The sequence below is a fragment of the Perna viridis genome, chromosome 4 (assembly GCF_037379345.1).
Source record: "Perna viridis isolate PV_CMFRI_1.1 ecotype Kerala chromosome 4, ASM3737934v1, whole genome shotgun sequence".
Taxonomy (NCBI): Eukaryota; Metazoa; Mollusca; class Bivalvia; order Mytilida; family Mytilidae; genus Perna; species Perna viridis.
In genome coordinates, this window is record NC_142448.1 from 44,509,123 (window position 1) to 44,528,854 (window position 19,732).

Consider the following 19,732-nt stretch of genomic DNA (forward strand, 5'->3'; position numbering starts at 1 on the left):
TGAAGACTTCATACGCGGGTGCTGAAGGGATGTAGCGACAGATTAAAGGTTGGTTGACAATTTGTGACTCTTCGTATGCTAGAATATAACGCAGTTTGTAACTGTTTGTCATGAAATAATGATGCAGAAATTGTATAAACTATTGAGCGCACTTTCAGTAATTTCAACTAATTATATGAGTTTAGTCGCGTCATTATAAGTTGCTTTAGACATGTGTTTGAATTTCTGATATCATCATTTTAAAATAAAACTCACTTTCACAACACTTATTTTATACTTCGATGCAAGAGCACTCAAATGCTGTGCATTGTCGTCAATGAGTCTAGAACAAATGAAACAGACATATAAGTATACGGTCAAACATATAACAAATCAGTAATAGCATGAGTAACAAAAACAGTAAGATAAAAAATGAGTATAATACAAAATGTAAAACGCATCATCCGTGATCGGACATTACAGGCGCATAGTAAGCAAATGCCAGTTCAAACTCGTTATAGTCAATAACTTGATTACATGACAAGGATATTTAAGAATACAATTTCTAACGATATTCATATTCATAATTCACCAGAAAATTGATAATTGAAATATATATATCATTCTTGTTTTACTAATTTTGTTAGAAATGAAAAGTACTGACTAGATACACCAACAAGGAAAATGTCTCAAATCAAAGTAATCAAAGGATTCACAAACAAAAGGAAAGGCCATATATTTTTTTTTCTCGTCTAAACATGAACTTATAATATCGTATAACGTTATTGCTAATAGGAGTAGTTGCAATTGTAATTGCTTACGAGATGCCCATCCTTTGATTTTGATTATCTCCCTTTGACTTCCTACGACAAAGATTATATTTCTTTATGCAAATCTACATATGATACCTAACCTTCCCGTATAATTCCATCAAAATCCCTTGAGCGATGAAAGAGGAGTCGCATTTGCAAGACATGTGGACAAATTAAGGAGCAAACAGAGACGAATAAACGAAGGACGGACAGACAGGTTGATTCCTATATAGCCCCGAAACTCTGTTTTCTGGGGTATAAATATTTGGGTTTTGTATACGCATGAAAATTGAAAAGACTGCATTACACTAAACATGTGTTAAATGATATAGTCGTTTGAAATAATCAATAAAAATTAGCACGAATATAATAATATATCGGCAGAGGAGAATTTTTGTAAAATTGTAAAAAATTAAATTAACTCTCGGATCATGAATTATCATTAAACTCCAGCACGACAACCATGAAAAAGTAATCAAGAAAACCAAGGTTAAAGCAGTAATCAAAAGAATGTAATCCAGGGACAAAGACCAGACGTGGAAAACAGACATACACAACAAAGAATATAACTATAATCATACATACAAAGTAACAAAAGCAAATAAGCAACTCTGACTCCAATACAAACTGGGAGCATGGACCAGTTGCACCGATAGGATAAGCGTCCTCTGCTTTTCTAGAAACACCCACCGAGTTGCTCATAAAAAGTCAAGTCAGGGGTAGACGAAAGAGGAAACTAAAACTACGAAACATTGAACAAATCACTTTTCATGGTGCAAATGGATACACTGTAACGATTCACGACATAATGACAGCACAAAACTTTTGTAGTGATGACTTTAATCTTGTAGCAACATAACCCTGCTGCAGAAGTCTATTTGTTAGAAAATCTAGCGCGATACAAAAAGTCTGCGTAGCTTCGGCAAGCTCTGGCATAAGTATGAGTTGTGATATGAACACTGCTGAAGAGATGTTACCACAGATGAAAGGAAAGTTGACCACTCTGAATGAAAAGTCATCACGTTTGTCGTAAAGTTTGGTCAATAGTTTTCCTTTACCGTTGATTTCTAAGTTTAGGTCAAGATATGAGGCTGACTTCACAGTGTCTGTAGTATCCTTTATCTCAAGTTCTTTGGGGTAGATGCTATGAAGCAAATCTCCAAAATTAGGATTGTTTGAAAAGAATACGTCATCTATTTAGCGGAAACTGAGTTTAGAGGATCTAGCTAAACAATATTCTTTCCTTCGGATTAGATCAGCTATAAAATCAGCCTCATAATAGTGAAGGAATATTTCAGCAAGTAGAGGAGCAAATTTGTTTCCAATTGAAATGCCGACCTTTTGTTGAAAAACGCCTCCACCACACCGGATAAATAGTAGTATACAGTGTTGAAAAATCATAGGTTTTAATGCTATTATATTCTGATAATAGTCTTGAACTGTTTGTCTCCAAAAGATCTTTCGAATTTTTCAGGATCCACATTTAATAAATACTACGGGAGTACCAAGTGTTTTGGTAGGACTGCAAACCCTCTCTGACAGTTGAGAATAAAGAAGTCAAAAGTTTTGAAAGAGGTTTGGTGGTACACTTTGCAGATCCAGGTATGTAAAGTTGTTTGTATGAATTATTGTGGAGTTTAGGAATCCAGTACATAGACGGTAAATCACAGTCATCGTTCTTTGTAGAGAGACCAAAAGAGGATAGCACATATTTATGGTTTTCCACAATTTCTTCTTCGGAGAGTGTGGTAGCAGTATAGGTCTTATCACTGCTATTATTTTCTACGTTTACCTCTGATAGTAAACATTGGATGTAAAACGATTTGTAAACAAAAACAATGTTGTTTTGGGCTTTGTCTGCTGGTACGACAACATATTTGTCATGTATAGTAGACAATGTGTTTGCTACATCAGGATCCTTGAAAACTGATGCAGCATTGGCACTCATTGACCTACTTAAAACTTTCATTCATTTCAAAATTAAGGATCTCACTGTCTTTAACCACTCCGACTGAGAATCAATGTCTTCTTGTTCTCGTTTTATCCATTTTCTTGCGTAGTCCTGTATATTCGGAAGATGATTTGGAAGTATTTCTTACAAAGTATGAGGAATCTCGAGCAAGAACGTTTATTTGTATCTAGGTGTACCATCTTGTTTTGGAAATATTTACTGAATATGGGAAACAGAAGTATACAGTGTTGAAAAATTATAGATTTTAATGCTATTACATTCTGATAATAGCCTTGAACTGGTTGTTTTCAAAAGATCTTTCGAATTTCTCTGGATCCACATTGAATTACATGTAATACCACTACGGGAGTAACAAGTGTTGTGGTAGGATAGCAATTTCTCTTTGGTAGCTATGATTATAGAAGTTAAAAGATTTAAAAGAGGTTTGGTGGTACATTTTGCAGATAAAGATAAAGGAATTAACAAAACAAGTTAACTTACTTCTTTGCTTCCACAGCCTGCAGAACCTTTCCATTATCAACGACATGAAAATAAAGATATGTCCTGAAATGTAGTGATAAATCAACACAAAAGGGACTTTCCGTCATCTTTTTCAAAGATTATCGATTCTTAAATACTATACTTCTGTGATATACGAAACATATTTTTCAACAGATTTTTATAAGGGTAGACAAGATATTAGCTTCGAAAAGACTCAATGATTAAAGTTTTAAGGTCTTTAACAGTAATATTCAATCGGTTATGCTAAAGAAATATGTACATTTGATAATTTGATAGCTCTCTAGTTGATTGCTGTTACCGACAAATTTCAGTTTCTGAAACATATTATTCACTTAACAAGGGATGTGAAGTTGGTTTAACAAAAACGGATTTGCTCCTCTTCACAGTTGATAACATCGTGTTTTATTCGATGGCGGATTTTCGCGCAATTTAGTTTCGTTATCTTATGCGGGGTTTGCGTTCCTACGAATTCAATTTTGTCAGTTAAAACTAAACAGGTTTTGTCTCCAATTTAACCCCGGTTTGATTTGATGTTTTCTTTTCTCTTCCACATACATAATTATTTTCAATTATGATGTTTTACCTTAAATTATCAGTCATGCCATCTTGAACGAATGATTCGATGCCATTTGGAACGAACTCTTTTCCGAGAAGTTTGGAAAGGTTTCTGAAATACAACAAAATACCAGTTTTATATATTGTAAATGTCGATATGCTGTACGCGTGTTTCAATCCATCACCCATGATTTGAAAATTGAAAACCTATATTGTTTTGTAATTATATGTTTTTCCGTCAATATTAAGTGGTTAATTTGTTTGATCTCAGATGAATATGCTGCACTCTAGTGTCCTCAAAATATTAAATCGTAAAATAGAGGGAAACCTTGCAGAAATGTATTCACCGCCTCTAATAAATAAAGATATCATGCTTTGTTACCATATTTGACCAAAACAATGTTGCACAAGAGCATATATCGATGAATGCCGTAAGTTCAACACAATACCCAAGGCACTTTAAAATGTTGGAAATGCCTTCAAAGTGTTTAAGAATACATATTAAAATAGTAAACACGGTTCCCTGAGATAAATGGTGATAATAAAAATGTTGTATAGCCATAATTAAACTTCATTTTATGTTCCGTTTTTACAGCCAAATTTTATATTTAGAATTAAATTGGGCAGGGGTCCACCGATGCCACGTAATGCCAATAGGTCTGAGAGAACACAGTATACATTTGCTAAAAACCAACATAAAATGAGTTGTATCTATTGAGATCATCTGAATTATATTTGTGCATTTGATTTTTTTTTTTTTTTTTTTATTTGTTTTTTAAATATATTTATTTTGTTATCATTGTTTTTCTCTACAGGTCATATAATGTTAACATTATAAATATACAATTGAAACAAAATATAAAGATCTTGTAATAGGTATTTTTTCTTGAGGAAAAAAAGGTTTTGTTATGAGATGTATAAAATCAAATACCCTAGATACATGTCTGATTAAGTAAATTGTAAAAATAACAATGTTTCATTATTTACTTCAAGAAATATATACGTTACCCAAGTATATGACCTTGATGTTGTTTGACATATGCCTTGCCGTCATAAATAAGCATTGCAGCAGTTTGATCATCTGATATAATGTACATCTAAAATAAAAACACGGCAAATAGTGTATGAGTAGATGAAAAAGAAGGTGGGTACTGTGTAACAGTCGTAAGTAATTACCTTTAAAACTGAAGTTCTGGGTATCTCTTGGCGGCCATTAAGTTAATTGCAATTTTGTTTAGAAAACTACTAAAAGGGAATATCGAATACTTTAATGCCAAAACTATTCATAAACTCATATAATCAGTTTACCGACTTTTCCCCTAGCAAAAGATATATATAGCCTAGCTTGCTGAGTGGTCTAGGGCGCTGATTTTAATATATATGTCACAGCGGTACAAGTTCGATTACCGCAGAGGAAACGACTAAAAATTGCCTTTCGAATCAAACATTGTTGGTGGTATACCTTCAGCACAGCTGTTGAATTTCCAGCGATATCTGCTGCCATTACAGGAATTGAAATATACCCCTTCATATTTTCTTCAAACAACATATTTGTCAGTAATGTGCCATTAGGAGTTAGGCACACTGGCAAATTCTTTTGGTCTTTGGGACAGATGAGAATGTTTCCTGAACTAGTGCTTTGAATCTTCATCTTTAAATCCACACTAGAGTATGTTATTTTGTCATAAATTGAAAACGAGTGGATTTTGTTTTCTCCTATATCAAGATCTGTTGTACAATTCTGTAAATATATGAATTTTGTACGTACTTCAAAATGTCTATAAAAAAACTTATCTAAATACTTCAAAATTTCTATAAAATAATACTTATCTAAATATAGTGGCACTTTTTTTATTGTCTATGCAGTTTATGAGTATAATTCTTGCTGACTTAGCACATAGTACTTCTAATAAACTAAACGATACATGTAACTTTAATATGCTAAGATGAATTGATTTCTTTTTAGTAGCAATTTAATATAGTTAATGACTCATAATTTCTTAATGTTTTTTTCCATGCTGTACCATTTCATACTTCTGACAAATGCAGATTTTACGTACAAGAATACTTGATTTGTCAAACAATTGCAATGAAAACATGTACTCAATTCAAACCTTAAGATCTTCAATCAATGTTTCCAATTTGCTGTTTCTCCGGATGCCTTTACTAAATTGCTTCCTAGTAAATGTCGGCGGATTATCATTTACATCCAACACTACAACGATGACATTTGCGCTCGTAGTCATATTGACAACTGGTTTATTGAACCCTTCACAATCTTCAGTAATATTGCTTGCTGTGATGTCAGTTGCCAAGACAGTTAAAGTTACTCCAGTTTGATTTCCGTTTTCTCTGTCTAACTCTTTCACTATCCAAATAGCACCAGTCGTTTTATTTATTCTAAAATATTCACGCAAGTCCTCCCCTAAAATAAACAAAATCCTTGAGAACTATGTTTACTCAATCAATTATAGAAAAGAAAGTATCCAAAACTTAAACAGAAAATCAACTACAACCAGTTATTCTTGAAAAGACAATTTGGTTGATTAACGTGGATGCATTGTGCATAAAATACAAGTAAAACAAAAATGAAATGTTGCGTAAATAAAAAAATAAAGGGATACATGAAATTCACATCTGTGGGTATGTCCTTATAGAAAAAAAATTAAATGTTATAGACATGCTGTTTTTAACCAGACAGATACATTGTAACTATATTACTTGGATAAGGCAAGCATATTCATCTGAGATCAAACAAATTAACCACTTAATATTGACGGAAAAAACATATAATTACAAAACAATATAGGTTTTCAATTTTCAAATCATGGGTGATGGATTGAAACACGCGTACAGCATATCGACATTTGCAATCTTATGGCAGATAACATATGATATTTACCTTACTATTGTAAATATATATTTATTTCGTTTTTATTTTTGTTTGGTGTGATATGATTTCACCATTTGTGCATTTTTTTCTTACTTATTGATTTAAAAAAACTGATTTTTGAAAACAATTGTATTAAAACTATATGTACTTACGATCAACCTTTTCAATGCTATAACGTATGTCTGAAATTAGGTCATCGTCTTCTGCATGCACCGTAACGACCAGTTCATTCGTTACATTTTCTGGAACGCTTGCATATATTTTATCATTTACGAATTTCGGTGGATTATCGTTCACATCAACAACAAATATGTTGATCGGTAGGGGATCAGATGTCAGTTGCGGACTTCCATTATCCGTAGCTAGAACTGTGAACTGAGTTTAGAGCAATAATTGTTGTCATTGAATTTAAAGCTTCAACGTCAAATTTGTAACGAATTATCTGCCTTATACTGTATCATGACATTTTAAGTAGTTTATTAATGTTTCAAAATCAAAATGCAACTATAAATAGATAAATAACGAATGAAAGAGCTTAACCATATGGTGGAAAAGATATGAATATGTGCCGTTAGTTTTTTTTAAATACAATTTAACATGATATTTACCTGATATTCACTGTTATTCGCAGCATTTAGTTTCGTTTTGGTGTAAATGTCACCACTTGCATTCACGAAAAAAATTGCTTTGATATCATCTGAGGTTGTTTCAATAAAAGAGAAGTTCAATCTACTGTTCGGTCCAGGAGCATCACTGTCGTTAGCAAATAATTTTGTAATATGTGTCTTGATACGTGCGCACTGTGAAAATGATACAATTTGACTATAGTTTAAAAATACTTTCGACATATTTTTGAAATTCTTTTATATTTTTCGTAAGGAACATGTACTGAATGATGCATTTTTATATAAAAAAGTAAATGTTTCAATTAATATATAAAATATGTCTATAGTTTCTTTTGACACATTTTACCCCTGAGAAATGCCGTAAGGTAGAAAATTTTTGCTTCATTTGCTTTTTATTTCTACGTTTTATTTATATTTTCTTTGTATATACTTCGTTTATTTTAAATGTGGTCATTGTTAACTTATTCATTATTCCTTTTAAACGTATAACTGTGCCAATTAACAACATATATTATATCTAGTTCAAGTAAATATGACCTGTTTGAAATAGTGTTTCACATTTAAAGATAATGTGCTACTTTCAACTTGGGTAGTGACCTCGCTCACCTCGTATACTTTGAATTTTGTGTCCGGAACATAGAATATAGGTTTATTATCATTAGTGTCTGCTACAAATATGCTGATATTCGCTAAATTCCTTAACATGGTGTTTTCCTGATCAATAACTTCAACTGGGAGAACGTGTGTACCATAGTGACCTCTTAAATCTGATTTTACCAATATTTTTCCTTTTGGCTCAAGTGTGAATAATATCTCTTCATTCGTAAAATTGAAAAAATGTTTGTTGTAATCATCTCCATCAGTGTCAAGTGCTGTTAATTGCAACACAGTATAGCCAACCTCGGCGTTTTCAATAACTGATGCATTTAATCGGCCCTTGAATTCAGGAGCATTATCGTTTAAGTCTACAACATCAATAACAACTGTCGTCGAGCCTGTTCTTTGTAGCGTTGAGTCTTTTGGATTGTCTGTAGCTTCAATCAATAGGTTCAAAACTGTTACAGTCTCTCTGTCTATGGAACCACTGATGTAAATATTACACTAAAAAGACAGCATCAAAATTATTCAAATATTGGTTCACCTCTTATGCATAAAATGTAGATTATATTAAACATCATTAATATAATGTTTTACTTAGAAAATATCACATCGCAAAACGGGTTAGGAAAAATATTCAGTTTACCTTCTGCAATTTTCATATGATGATAGGAATAATAATTGTAAAATAAAACTTATTTATTACCCACCCCATCTTTTAGGTTTACAATTTCACGATATTTGTCCGGTTTAACTGACTCCAACTTATACGATAAGTCTGCATTTGGTCCAATATCAGCATCAGTCGCCGACATGTTGAGAAGGGAAAAGTCCTTATAGGTCGCGTTACCTGAAGTTTCCGTCAAATTTACATGTATTGAAGCTTGGTTAAACTTAGGTGGATTGTCATTGAAATCATCTACGGAAATGTTGAATAATGTGCAATTTGTATGAGAACCGTCTCCAACACATAATATCATTTCAAGTGTTTCATTTGTTTCTCTGTCGATAGGTTTGTCTAGTCTTGCAAGCTGTACCGAACCTAAAAGTATTCAATTAGAATTTTGGTAAAGGAGCTAACTTTAACTTAAAAAATGAAGACCTACCAAGTATTTTGTTCTAAAAATGAACAAGACAAATGAGTGAAAAATCGAGTCAATGTTTTTATTTAACCTAACAATGAAATTACATGTAAAAATGAGCTTCATTGAGATACACATTAAGTTGATTTAAAGAAAACACAATATCAACAGTTAGCACTCTTACTTGATTGTTTCGGAGATTTCTTATTTCAGTTTGTCATATATTTTGCGGATACCATGTCTTTCTGATGCAAACATTCTTCCACTTTTCTATTCTGTAATAGTTCTTTTTTGTTCCAATTAAAATGCATATTGTATTTTTTGTTTTGTACCATGTATGCATTAATTATTAATTGTTTTTCAATGAAGAAGAACAAATCGCTTTTTATACGACTGTGGGTATACATCACTTTACTTACCAATGTGCGACTTAGATGCAACGAGTTTAAATGCATCTAGAGGGTTTTTCTGTAATGAAAAATTAAAATCTGTTTTTGAATCACGGTCGACTGCTGTCAGTGTCGCTACAGTCCCAGATAGTGCTCCTTCTATTAAGCTTATATTAGTCGATGAATTAAAGAACGGTGCATTGTCATTCACGTCGTCGATTGAAAGATGTAAGGTTGCTACAAATGGAGAAAAAAAACATTAACATCATGATTTTAACTTCCCTTTTTATAATTCACAACACATAGATGCATCAATGCTGAATTTCCTACCTTAGTTATCCTTTTTCAAAACAATTAAAAAAGTTAAGACTTTAACCCATTAAAGGGTATGAGTTAGAAAATATTTTGTATAAGGCTATGTTCTTTTTTAGTTTTTGTATCGCTAAAATTCCAACAAATAGGTTTCTGGAACAGGGTTAGGTTGCTACAAGATTAAAGTCATCACAACAGAAGTTTTATGGTCGTCATCATGAACTCGTGGATCGTTACGGTGTATCCATCTGCGCCGTGAAAACTGATTTGTTCAATGTGTCATAGTTTTCCTTTCCTCTTTCCTGTATCATGGACTTGACTTTTTTATGACCAACTCGGTGGGTGTTCCTAGAAAAGCAGAGGACGCTTACTCTACCGGTGCACCTGGTCAATGCTTCCAATTTTTAGTGGAGATGTTTATTTGCTTTCGTTACTTTATATGTATGATTTTAGTTACCTTGTGTTCTTTGTTGTGTATGTCTGTTTCCCATGTCTGGTCTTTGTCCCTAGATCACATTCTTTTGATACTGCTATAACGTTGGTCTCCTTTATTACTCTTAAGAAAGTGAAGATCAAGTTTTTTATAGCAATACTACTACCTGGCAGATGGATGAAAGACAAGAAAATAAATAGCATATTTTACAAATTGTTTTGAGCAAGAAAAAAAATGAACAAACCTGTTGCTGTTTGATCTCCTGTTTCACTATTAAGGTCCTTTACCTCAAGTTTCAATGTTAGTTCAGAAAAAATTTCCCGATCTAACGCTGACTCCAAATATACAACACCATCATTATAAATGTGGATTCCCTAGAATACAATTTAAGAATTAAAATGGCTAATTCGCGTATTTTACTGATGATATATATTCCATACGTTGTAAACCTATATTCAATTAATCAATCAATCAAATCACATAGAAAGATTAAAATTTTTGAATTATTATGTCCCTTTTCAACTTAAATATCATAATCAACACTTTTGATGTAACTTGTATTTTGTGCATTTCGAACGAATATAATTTTATTTACCTTTTTGTTTTCATTACAGTTATTTGAAATACATGTTACACTTTAAATCGGGAAAGATATTAATTGTTGGCCTATTGAAAAACTATACATGCATCCTTGATATGTCTTTTCTTTCTTTCATTTTGTTCAAACTCGGTTTTGCACTGATAATAAAAAAAAACAACATCAATCTAATTCTCTCCAATTTTTTTGTACTTTTACTCTCAGAGGTACTTACTGTAGCTAATTCATTCTTATTTGCCCAAATCGAATATTTTATTTCAGTTATATTTATCGAATAACTTAAATTCGAGTTTAAATCGTCGTCATATGCTGCACATGTGGTGAAATTGATGTTGGATGCCGTTTCGTTTACAGATGCAGTGAAGGGACTTTCGTGAAATTTTGGATTTTCGTCGTTTTTGTCATTTACATTAATAACAACAGAAGCTGTTCCATTCATTGGCGGCGTACCTCTGTCGATTGCTAGAACTGTTAGATTGTACGATGGAACTGTCTCACGATCAATTCTAGGATTTAAGTCTACAGTTATTTCCCCTGTGTCGCCGTTCATTCGAAAATTGTCCATGCCACCCGTTTCGATGTAATATGATATTTTTCTATTCGCTTCCGTTCCATCAGCATCGGTTGCATAAACAAAACCGATTGAGGTTTCTGGAAACAGTAGCGCAAAAACATTATATTTTACTTTGTCGTTTAAAACAACTCGATTAAATAAAACAATTTTTCAACATCACAAACGATATAGAGTAAGCTATGCTTTGTGTTATATACATCGAGCCTCATTTATTATACTTTAAAGAATGTTCACACAAAACTGGTTCGTAATTCATAAAATTCTACATATTTTCCTAATGCTACATATATCTTAACTTGTGCATACGCTTGTCTCACTTATATCAGTGTTATGGTAATATGTTATGATCTAAGTTAATAGTGGTTGATTTCTTAAATAGATATGGTCACAATGTTCCCGGCAACCTGAAATTAAAGGTTCACTCCATGCAACGTACTTGTGTTTCGGAGAGCAACATATTATTCAAGTACGTAATTTACACTATTTGCATACTCGGTGTATAGTAATGATACATTAGCTACATCGTCAATACATTATGTGCATGTTTTTTTTTGTTTTTGTTTAACTTGCACTTACTATGTTCTGCGCCTTCTTTAACTTCAAAAGTATAAGATGTCTGGTTAAACGTAGGTGCGTTATCATTTATATCCTTAAAGCACGAAAAACGTTTAAATATAAATTACTTATTCAAAAATCATGTTGTTTTATTAACTTACAAGTGTAAATGATATTTTTGTAATTCATATTTTTTATTATATTCGAATTTGAATCATAGTCAAAGCTAATGACTTTTAAATCAAACTTGTGTAGTTTCTAAATCAATGAAATATCATTGGATTTGCTAAAACATTAGCAGATGGATTGCCTCTCCTTAAAGAATATTCAAAAGATCTCCATCTGTAGTACTATGTGAGATACTTGTATTATGTACATTGGTATGGTAATGTATTTTGGGACTTCAAACTGTCAAAGGACACTTTGACCAGGTTTGTTTCATCAAAACTACGTAAACAAAGTTATGTTCTAGATTATCATTAAGATTTTATTGGCACTTTGAGGTCTTGAGCCAGGTCTCGTATTACATCCGTAAACATTGTTGTTAAAATATTGTTTCTTTTGAAATGTAAGCCAGTACGTTAAGAATACAGTGGACCTGATTTAGAATTATCATGATCTTAAGAAAGGGACATTGTTTACAGATATACCTACCTGTACATGAATAGTAATGTTTTTAGTCGATGTCAGCCTTGGTTCACCTAGATCATATGCATGCACTGTTAATGTTAGCCATCCCTTTTCTTTTGTTAGATTCTCATAATCGATACCATATACTAGTGATATGTTTCCTGTGTTGTTGTTTATACCAAAACTACTTTTCAGGTAATCAGGTTCTATGCTGTAGTAATACAAAACAGCAGAATTGTTTGTACCGCCTTGGTCTCTGTCGGTCGCCTGAAATAATCTATTATTTATGTAATAAACATTTCTGCTTTAATTTTTTTCTCTGTTTACTTCGCCTGTTTTACTGAAAAGTTGTGTGGCTATTATAGCACAAATACGTATGTCGCATCTTAATGTTTATCTTTGTTTGTTTGTTTGTTTGCTTGGTTTTTTTTTTTTTTTTTTTTTTTTTTTGTTTTGTTTTTTTTTGTGGGGGGTATCTACAGGTTTAAAAAAGATTATGAAATCGTAATTTCAACGGGTCATAGTTTTCCTTTCCTCGTTTGTCTACCCGGGACTTGACTTTTTATGAGCAACTCGGCGGGTGTTTCTAGAAAAGCAGAGGACGCTTACCCTACCAGTGCACCTGGTCCATGCTCCCAGTTTTTAGTGGAGTCCGAGTTGCTCATTTACTTTTGTTCTTTGTATGTATGATTTAATTTCTTTATGTTCTTTGTTGTGAATGTCTGTTTTCCATGTCTGGTCTTTGTCCCTGGATTACATTCTTTTGATTTCCCTACAACATTGGTTCCCTTGATTACTCTTTCTATAGATAAACGTGTTCAAATGATGTCAAATGTTTAGAATTATAAGCATCGATTCCTGATCTATAGTGAAAACGAGTTATCTGTTCTTGCAACAGAACCTGTCAAATTTACGCGTTTTGTTAAATATTTGACTACATTTGTATCTCAATCCGCTGATTTTAGAGTGGTTTTAATTGTAAATTCTAAGTAAAGTATGTTTATTTCCATTGCTGCACTAAATGATAAGTGAAAATCATATGCATTTATCAGTGTACTTCTTAATAACGTATCCTATGATTGTGAATCACAGAATAACACATATTAAGATCGTAATATAAATACGAAACATAAATTTTAACTGTATCTTTAGATAATTATATTCTAGTCATTTATTTAGTGGCCATACGTACGTTTATAACAGTATCTTCTGGATCAAAAATTCTTTCGTTTTCATTGACTGTAAACCTTGTATATCTGGTTATGAACTGTGGTCGATTGTCATTAATGTCTGTTATATTAATATAAATTGTAGTAGTGTTTCTTAGTTTGCCTCCATCAACAGCTTCAACAATCAGAATGTAGTTGTCCCTATTCTCTCTGTCTAATAATTTATTTGGGTCAACAACAGTTCTCAGTTCCCCAGTGGTTTTGTTGATCATGAAACTGAAAACAAATTATGCCATAAATTTGCTTAGATATAAATGATTGAACACATTGAGATGGATTATAGTATTAAAAAATATTGATAAAGTGATATTTCTTATAATTGTTTATTTAAAAAGAAAATAGACGTTTCCATTCTAAAACAAATTATTTATTTATTAAAGATTCACATTTACACATTCAAGTTGTCTTGATATGTGTGAGCATACCATTTTGTGGTAGAAGTAGAAAGTGTACAAGTAAAAATGTTTTTATTTTTAAATTTTAATGAATTACCATAATTTATTTCCCGAAGGAATAAAAAGTTTTGTGCAGTATTTGTGTTATTTGACGAATTTAAAGATATGATAAATAACAAGCAACAACTAAAAATGATCTGCACATCATTTAATGTTCGTCGATCAACGCAAATATTCAAATGTGAAACATGAAAATACATATATACTATACTAAATAGGAAAATAAATGATGTATTCAAAATGATAAACATATTTACCATTATTTCATAAAAAAAAGGTCATTTTGTAACCATAGCTTTCGAATATTCCTCTCCCTTACACTTGTAGCAACGGAAGAAAACAAATAAAATTGTTGAAATTTGCGTAGTGAAATCTTATGAAAAGGTTTTGAATGAAGTACTTGACAATAAAATTGTTTAAAATGGGTGAACCAGATACATCTTCAGTTTCTTGTGGATTACAATATTTCTACTCACTCAAGGTTTTTAAGTATCTCAAATGTCGAAATATTTTATTCTACTTACAACTGAAAGAAAATTCATTTCTATAAGTTAGTTGTATCTAAGATCGCATACGAAGCCTGAAGCGTTGTTTATGTTGTATATATACTTACTTAGAATCCCTACTAACCAGGTTGTATTCTACAACACCGAATAACCCAGAATCTGCATCTGTAGCCTATTCAAATATTTGTTGATCGTTATTATTTACAATTAGAGATGATATATAACGTCCCATTTTCACATGTCTTAATTAATCAAATTATAAATGTGCGTTTTCAAGCTTTATGATAAACATATAGAATGAAATTTTGTTAATATAAAAGATGTTTCCTTTCAGAAAAATGTCACAGAAATGTACATAAAAATACCAATATCTTATCAATATTACAAATGTTGTATGCTCAGCAGCAAAAGAATGTAATAAACAATAAATTGTATACAAGACTCAAAACCAAAAATACCAAACATTTTAGCAAAACATAGTGCCTAGAACTCCTGACACGTGCAATGCAATGAATGAAGCTTCTGTACGTATGTTTCGGTAAGTAATATAATACAAGTATAAAAAGTCATAAAACACAAAACACGTTTCCAAAATTTACGGACTTCAGTGCATTAAAAGTGACAAACAAATTAATAAACTATAACTTATATTAAGTGTTTTTTATTCTATGTTATTAAAAGATTGTGTCACCTACCGTGATATTTAAAATTGATTCATCCGTGTTATTTGCACCAGGGCTAGGGTTATGTTCTTTTGCATCCGCGCTGTATTCATTATATGTAAATTGTGGAGTGTGTTCATTCGTATTGTTTATATATACTGTGATTATACATGAAACTGTTTCATTCGGATAGGAACTATCTCTGGCAACAAGCTAAAAGATTTAAACGACTAATTACAAAACGGATACTTGTTGTAATGACATATAAATAGGATGGTTTTAAGAAGGTAGACCTATGGTAAAGAACACAACTCATACAAATCTTTGGAACGTTTGTATTCAGCATTTTAAATCAATCTTATGTAAGCATCAAAGTAACTTGTACATACTGTTTCGAATGAAAGTTTGTTTGTTTGTTGGGGGTTTAACGTCCGAGCAACACTATTTCAGCTATATTCAGACGAAAACTTGATATGCTTTGGTGAAATTGAATATGACACAAGCATATCACTGATTTCAGATATAAAGAACTTCGACTGGACAGGATTCTGATAGAAATTAAAAAATAATTGGCATGATGGATTGTTATACAATCAAAAATTTTAAATAAATAAGTGATTGTTTCTGTTAATACAAACTTAAAATATTGATTTTTGGTATCAGAATTTCAGTAATTGAGAAGGTATTTTTGTTCTGTAAGCGAACTCGTTCGAATCGCATAATACGACATATAATAGAAGTGTAACAATTTTAATTTCTAGGTGCTGTAGATTTGCAATTACAAAGTCGGTACTTGCGATAAACTTACAACATATTGTACTGTTCTGTTAGTTTCGTAATCGTATGAAAAGCTTTTCCCCAGTCTAAGAACAACCTGGCTTTTGCCATTTGCCTTTTGTGGTTGAGGATATACATGATCTTTGTTCACTTCAGATCCATCAGTATAATGAAGCGATAAAACGTACTCATTGTTCTTTTTCTGAAACAATCAAATACATAAGAAACTGTATATATATATAGATATATATATATGCTGTGTAGACATTCTCTATATCAGGAACCAAATTGATCTGCACCATACTAAACGATTGTTTTCATCTCTACATGAAGCCCGTGCAACATCTTTTTTTTTCTTTCTTTTTTTTATTTATGCAGTTCTGAATAATTTGTACAACCCCGGAATGTATTTTAGTTTTCCAATGATGACAGGAATCTCTAGTACATAAAATACGATAAAAAAAACACGCCACACACACAGACGCAACTGACTGCATGCTAATTGAAAAAAAATATATATTGTCTTTTATATCTAAGAAAAGCTATCCTTCGATTGGTATTATGCCATATATAAAGCTATATTTTCGCAGGCGTGTAAAGTCCATGACAGCAACAAGTAGGGCAAAGGAAGAAAATAGAACGATAGTATGTACATCCAACTTAAGATCGGGAAAAAATTAAAAAGCGCTCAATATTATCAGTTATAGGTTTCTATTTCCATTGTAATTTTAATATTGTTTTGTATCTCTATTGTCATATGAAATGTTGATTTTTCCTTACTTTTTTCAAGTCACTTTTTTTTTTGTTACGCCCGCGAACTGACCTCTGTTTGTTGTAATATTAAGCAATCTTACTCGAAATAAATTATTTAACCGTAGTGCTCGCTATAAAATAAAACGGTCAAATTCACGGGAAAAATAAAACTTATGTATGTGTGTAGAATTGATTGTGTATGCAAAAAAAATGCAGTTTTTGAACATTTCAAAGCAATTTGTAGAGAAAGCCTTAACGATACTTCCAAATGTCTTTCGAGATTATTTACCTTCATATAAAATATATGTTTTTATACAGGTACTTAATTCGGTAAGTTTTAGGCGTTAATATAGCAAGGACAACTATACCCCGTCATGATTTATGGTTAATTAAAGGTATATTTTTACGAAAAATTGATAAAATAACCTGACTGAACAAAGAACCAAATTTTGACTTCAATCGGTAAGACCATTACACAACAGAACTGTGTAAAATGTGAAGTGAATTGAAAACGGGTTTATCAAGTTATAGCAGAGAATAACTACATTTTGACATGTATCTCGACGTGACAGGATGTAAAAAAATATCGGTTTTTATTCAATAATAACATCATGACAAAGCATTAAAAAAGTCACTTATAAAAGGTCAAGTCCTTGGTAGACGAAAGAGGAAAGAAACATTAGAACACGTTGAACAAATTAATTGTCATGATGAAGATGGATTCACCGTATAGATCCACAAGCTTATGATGACAAACATAAAACCTTTGAAGTGATGACTTGTAGCAACATAACCCTGTTCAAGTAGCCTAATTGTATGAACTCAAGATCTATACAAAAAAGTCTGCGTAGCTTCGGCAAGCTCTGGCAAGCTCTATAGGTTGTGATACGAAAACTCCATACACATATGAAGGGATGTTGCCACAAATGAAAGGAAAGTTGACAATACGGACAAAAAATCATTGCGTTGGTCGTATAGGTTTTCTTTACCATTGATCTCTTATTGTAAATCAAGATATGAGGCTGACTTCACAGTTTCTGTAATATCTTTTATCCCAAGTTCTTTTGGGTAAATACGATGTATAAATGTACAAAATGAGGGGGTGTTTTCTAGAATAACATTTGAACAATCCCATAAAATTCTATGAATTTAAAAAACAAAACGTATCAACCAAAACAGCATATTTTGTAAATTTTTAAGTTAATTAAACAAGGATTTTTTCTTAAAGATTCACGGGGACGGACGGACAGACATATGGAATGGCATATGTTCATCATGATACAAAAGGTGCCTTTCACATAATTATGAAATGCCTTGTGACAATTACACTGATTTCTACGTTAAGGAACAACACCTTCCACAAAAGCTTTTAAGACAAGTGTATGCCGTTTGCAAATATATATTTAGTGTAATTAGCACATGAACTAAAACAGTTGAAATATATTATGTCTAGTAAACCAACCTTTATAAAACTGCAAAATCGCTCCTCAAATGGAGACTTTAAAAAACAATACGTATGCCTTAACAATAGGATGGGAATCACAGCTTGCACAATTATAAAACTTCCCTCCTATTCTAATTAATCACGCATTTCTTCTTACATGAAGAATGTTTTGATATATGTGTTTTACGATAAAACTTGTAATTCAGATAATTTAAACAAAAATAATTTATTCGACTAGTATAGTTTTAACAATAATATAAAACAAAATCGATACATTTCACTTACGTCCTGATCTTTGTCTTCGACGATAATATCCTCTCTGAGATTAAGCGGAACATTACTTGTGTCTTCCAAGACTGTAGCACTAGAGTGATTTCTATTGAAGGTCGGTACATTATCATTCAAATCATTGATAGTAATGCTCACTGTTGTATTGGTACGATCAATGCCAGACTTAGTTTGGGGTAAACCAGAGCTGTTTGTTTCTATAGCCTTAAATAAATTATGAATAATCAATTTTTATAAACGAATGCAAGTTGTTGTTTTCTAACTGCATTACAACGAAACATGTCAAAACCTACCGCTGAGTAATCCAAAAACTGTATTAGTAAGACACATTTCAAAAGCTCCCTGATATCAGTTGAAAGGTAGTGTTTATCATTGTTAAACAAATGTTTAAATTGAACCCATTTTATGACGAAAAATAGTTTGGTTTAAACAGATTTCACTGTATGATTAATGACAAAATAGCCAAAAGTTCGAACAAGGTTAAAACCTTTGATCTTAAATTATGAACTGTTTTTGTTGCTACATTTTGTCGTTTTCATTTTTTACTTAACGTACAACATCTTTGTGGTCTCTATGAAACAGTATGATCGCTATGAAGGAGACGAAAGTTTATGTTCGATCCGCGACTAATTCTTCAAATGAATGACCAATCCAGTTATTCATTCTGAGTCAGAAAAAACCGCAAATGTCACGGAACAAATGTTTTGTGAAATGTTGCTTCTATTTGATTACACAGCCAATGACGAGTTCAAGACAGAGATGCTAAGCTGATCAACTGTTCTAGAACTTTATCACAAAAACCGACTTAAGGATTTAAACTACAATCTTTCAATAGACCGAGTGCTACCGGTAGTTGCGATGTTTTGCAAGGAAATGGAAGGTTTGCTTTCACATGTACGATATACAAGGATATGTAACGATTTCAAGAGATCGTGACCGATGCGAACATTTGTTGTCTTGAAGTGATTTGTTCTCAGATGTTTATTTTGCTTTTTCAAATTTCTGTATTTCCGTTGACTATGAAAATAAAATTGAAACCGTTTTGACAAAGGTTAAGTTTATCCTATATGAGTTGTTTTTTTTTTAATAATTTGTGTAATTAATTTTCAA

At 31.9% G+C, this 19,732-nt stretch overlaps 1 protein-coding gene across 3 annotated transcripts in view; it reads right to left on the reverse strand.

Annotated features, from left to right (window-relative positions):
* Positions 1-19,732, reverse strand: part of LOC148620230 (cadherin-23-like) — a 69,834-nt gene that overhangs the window by 5,459 nt on the left and 44,643 nt on the right. For 2 of the 3 annotated variants that reach the window (XM_088580932.1, XM_088580933.1), the window contains exons 13-32: positions 18,620-18,826; positions 16,169-16,339; positions 15,394-15,573; positions 14,806-14,870; positions 13,701-13,953; positions 12,533-12,775; positions 11,900-11,972; positions 10,964-11,400; positions 10,396-10,525; positions 9,437-9,643; positions 8,646-8,977; positions 7,945-8,439; positions 7,321-7,512; positions 6,865-7,087; positions 5,934-6,244; positions 5,282-5,560; positions 4,828-4,916; positions 3,848-3,931; positions 3,244-3,306; positions 256-322 (exon numbers count right to left, since the gene is read on the reverse strand). In XM_088580932.1, coding sequence (XP_088437058.1) covers positions 256-322; positions 3,244-3,306; positions 3,848-3,931; positions 4,828-4,916; positions 5,282-5,560; positions 5,934-6,244; positions 6,865-7,087; positions 7,321-7,512; positions 7,945-8,439; positions 8,646-8,977; positions 9,437-9,643; positions 10,396-10,525; positions 10,964-11,400; positions 11,900-11,972; positions 12,533-12,775; positions 13,701-13,953; positions 14,806-14,870; positions 15,394-15,573; positions 16,169-16,339; positions 18,620-18,826 — 4,101 coding nt within the window. The remainder of the gene's footprint in view (positions 1-255; positions 323-3,243; positions 3,307-3,847; positions 3,932-4,827; positions 4,917-5,281; positions 5,561-5,933; positions 6,245-6,864; positions 7,088-7,320; positions 7,513-7,944; positions 8,440-8,645; positions 8,978-9,436; positions 9,644-10,395; positions 10,526-10,963; positions 11,401-11,899; positions 11,973-12,532; positions 12,776-13,700; positions 13,954-14,805; positions 14,871-15,393; positions 15,574-16,168; positions 16,340-18,619; positions 18,827-19,732) is intronic. The other variant, XM_088580934.1, reaches the window with a different exon arrangement.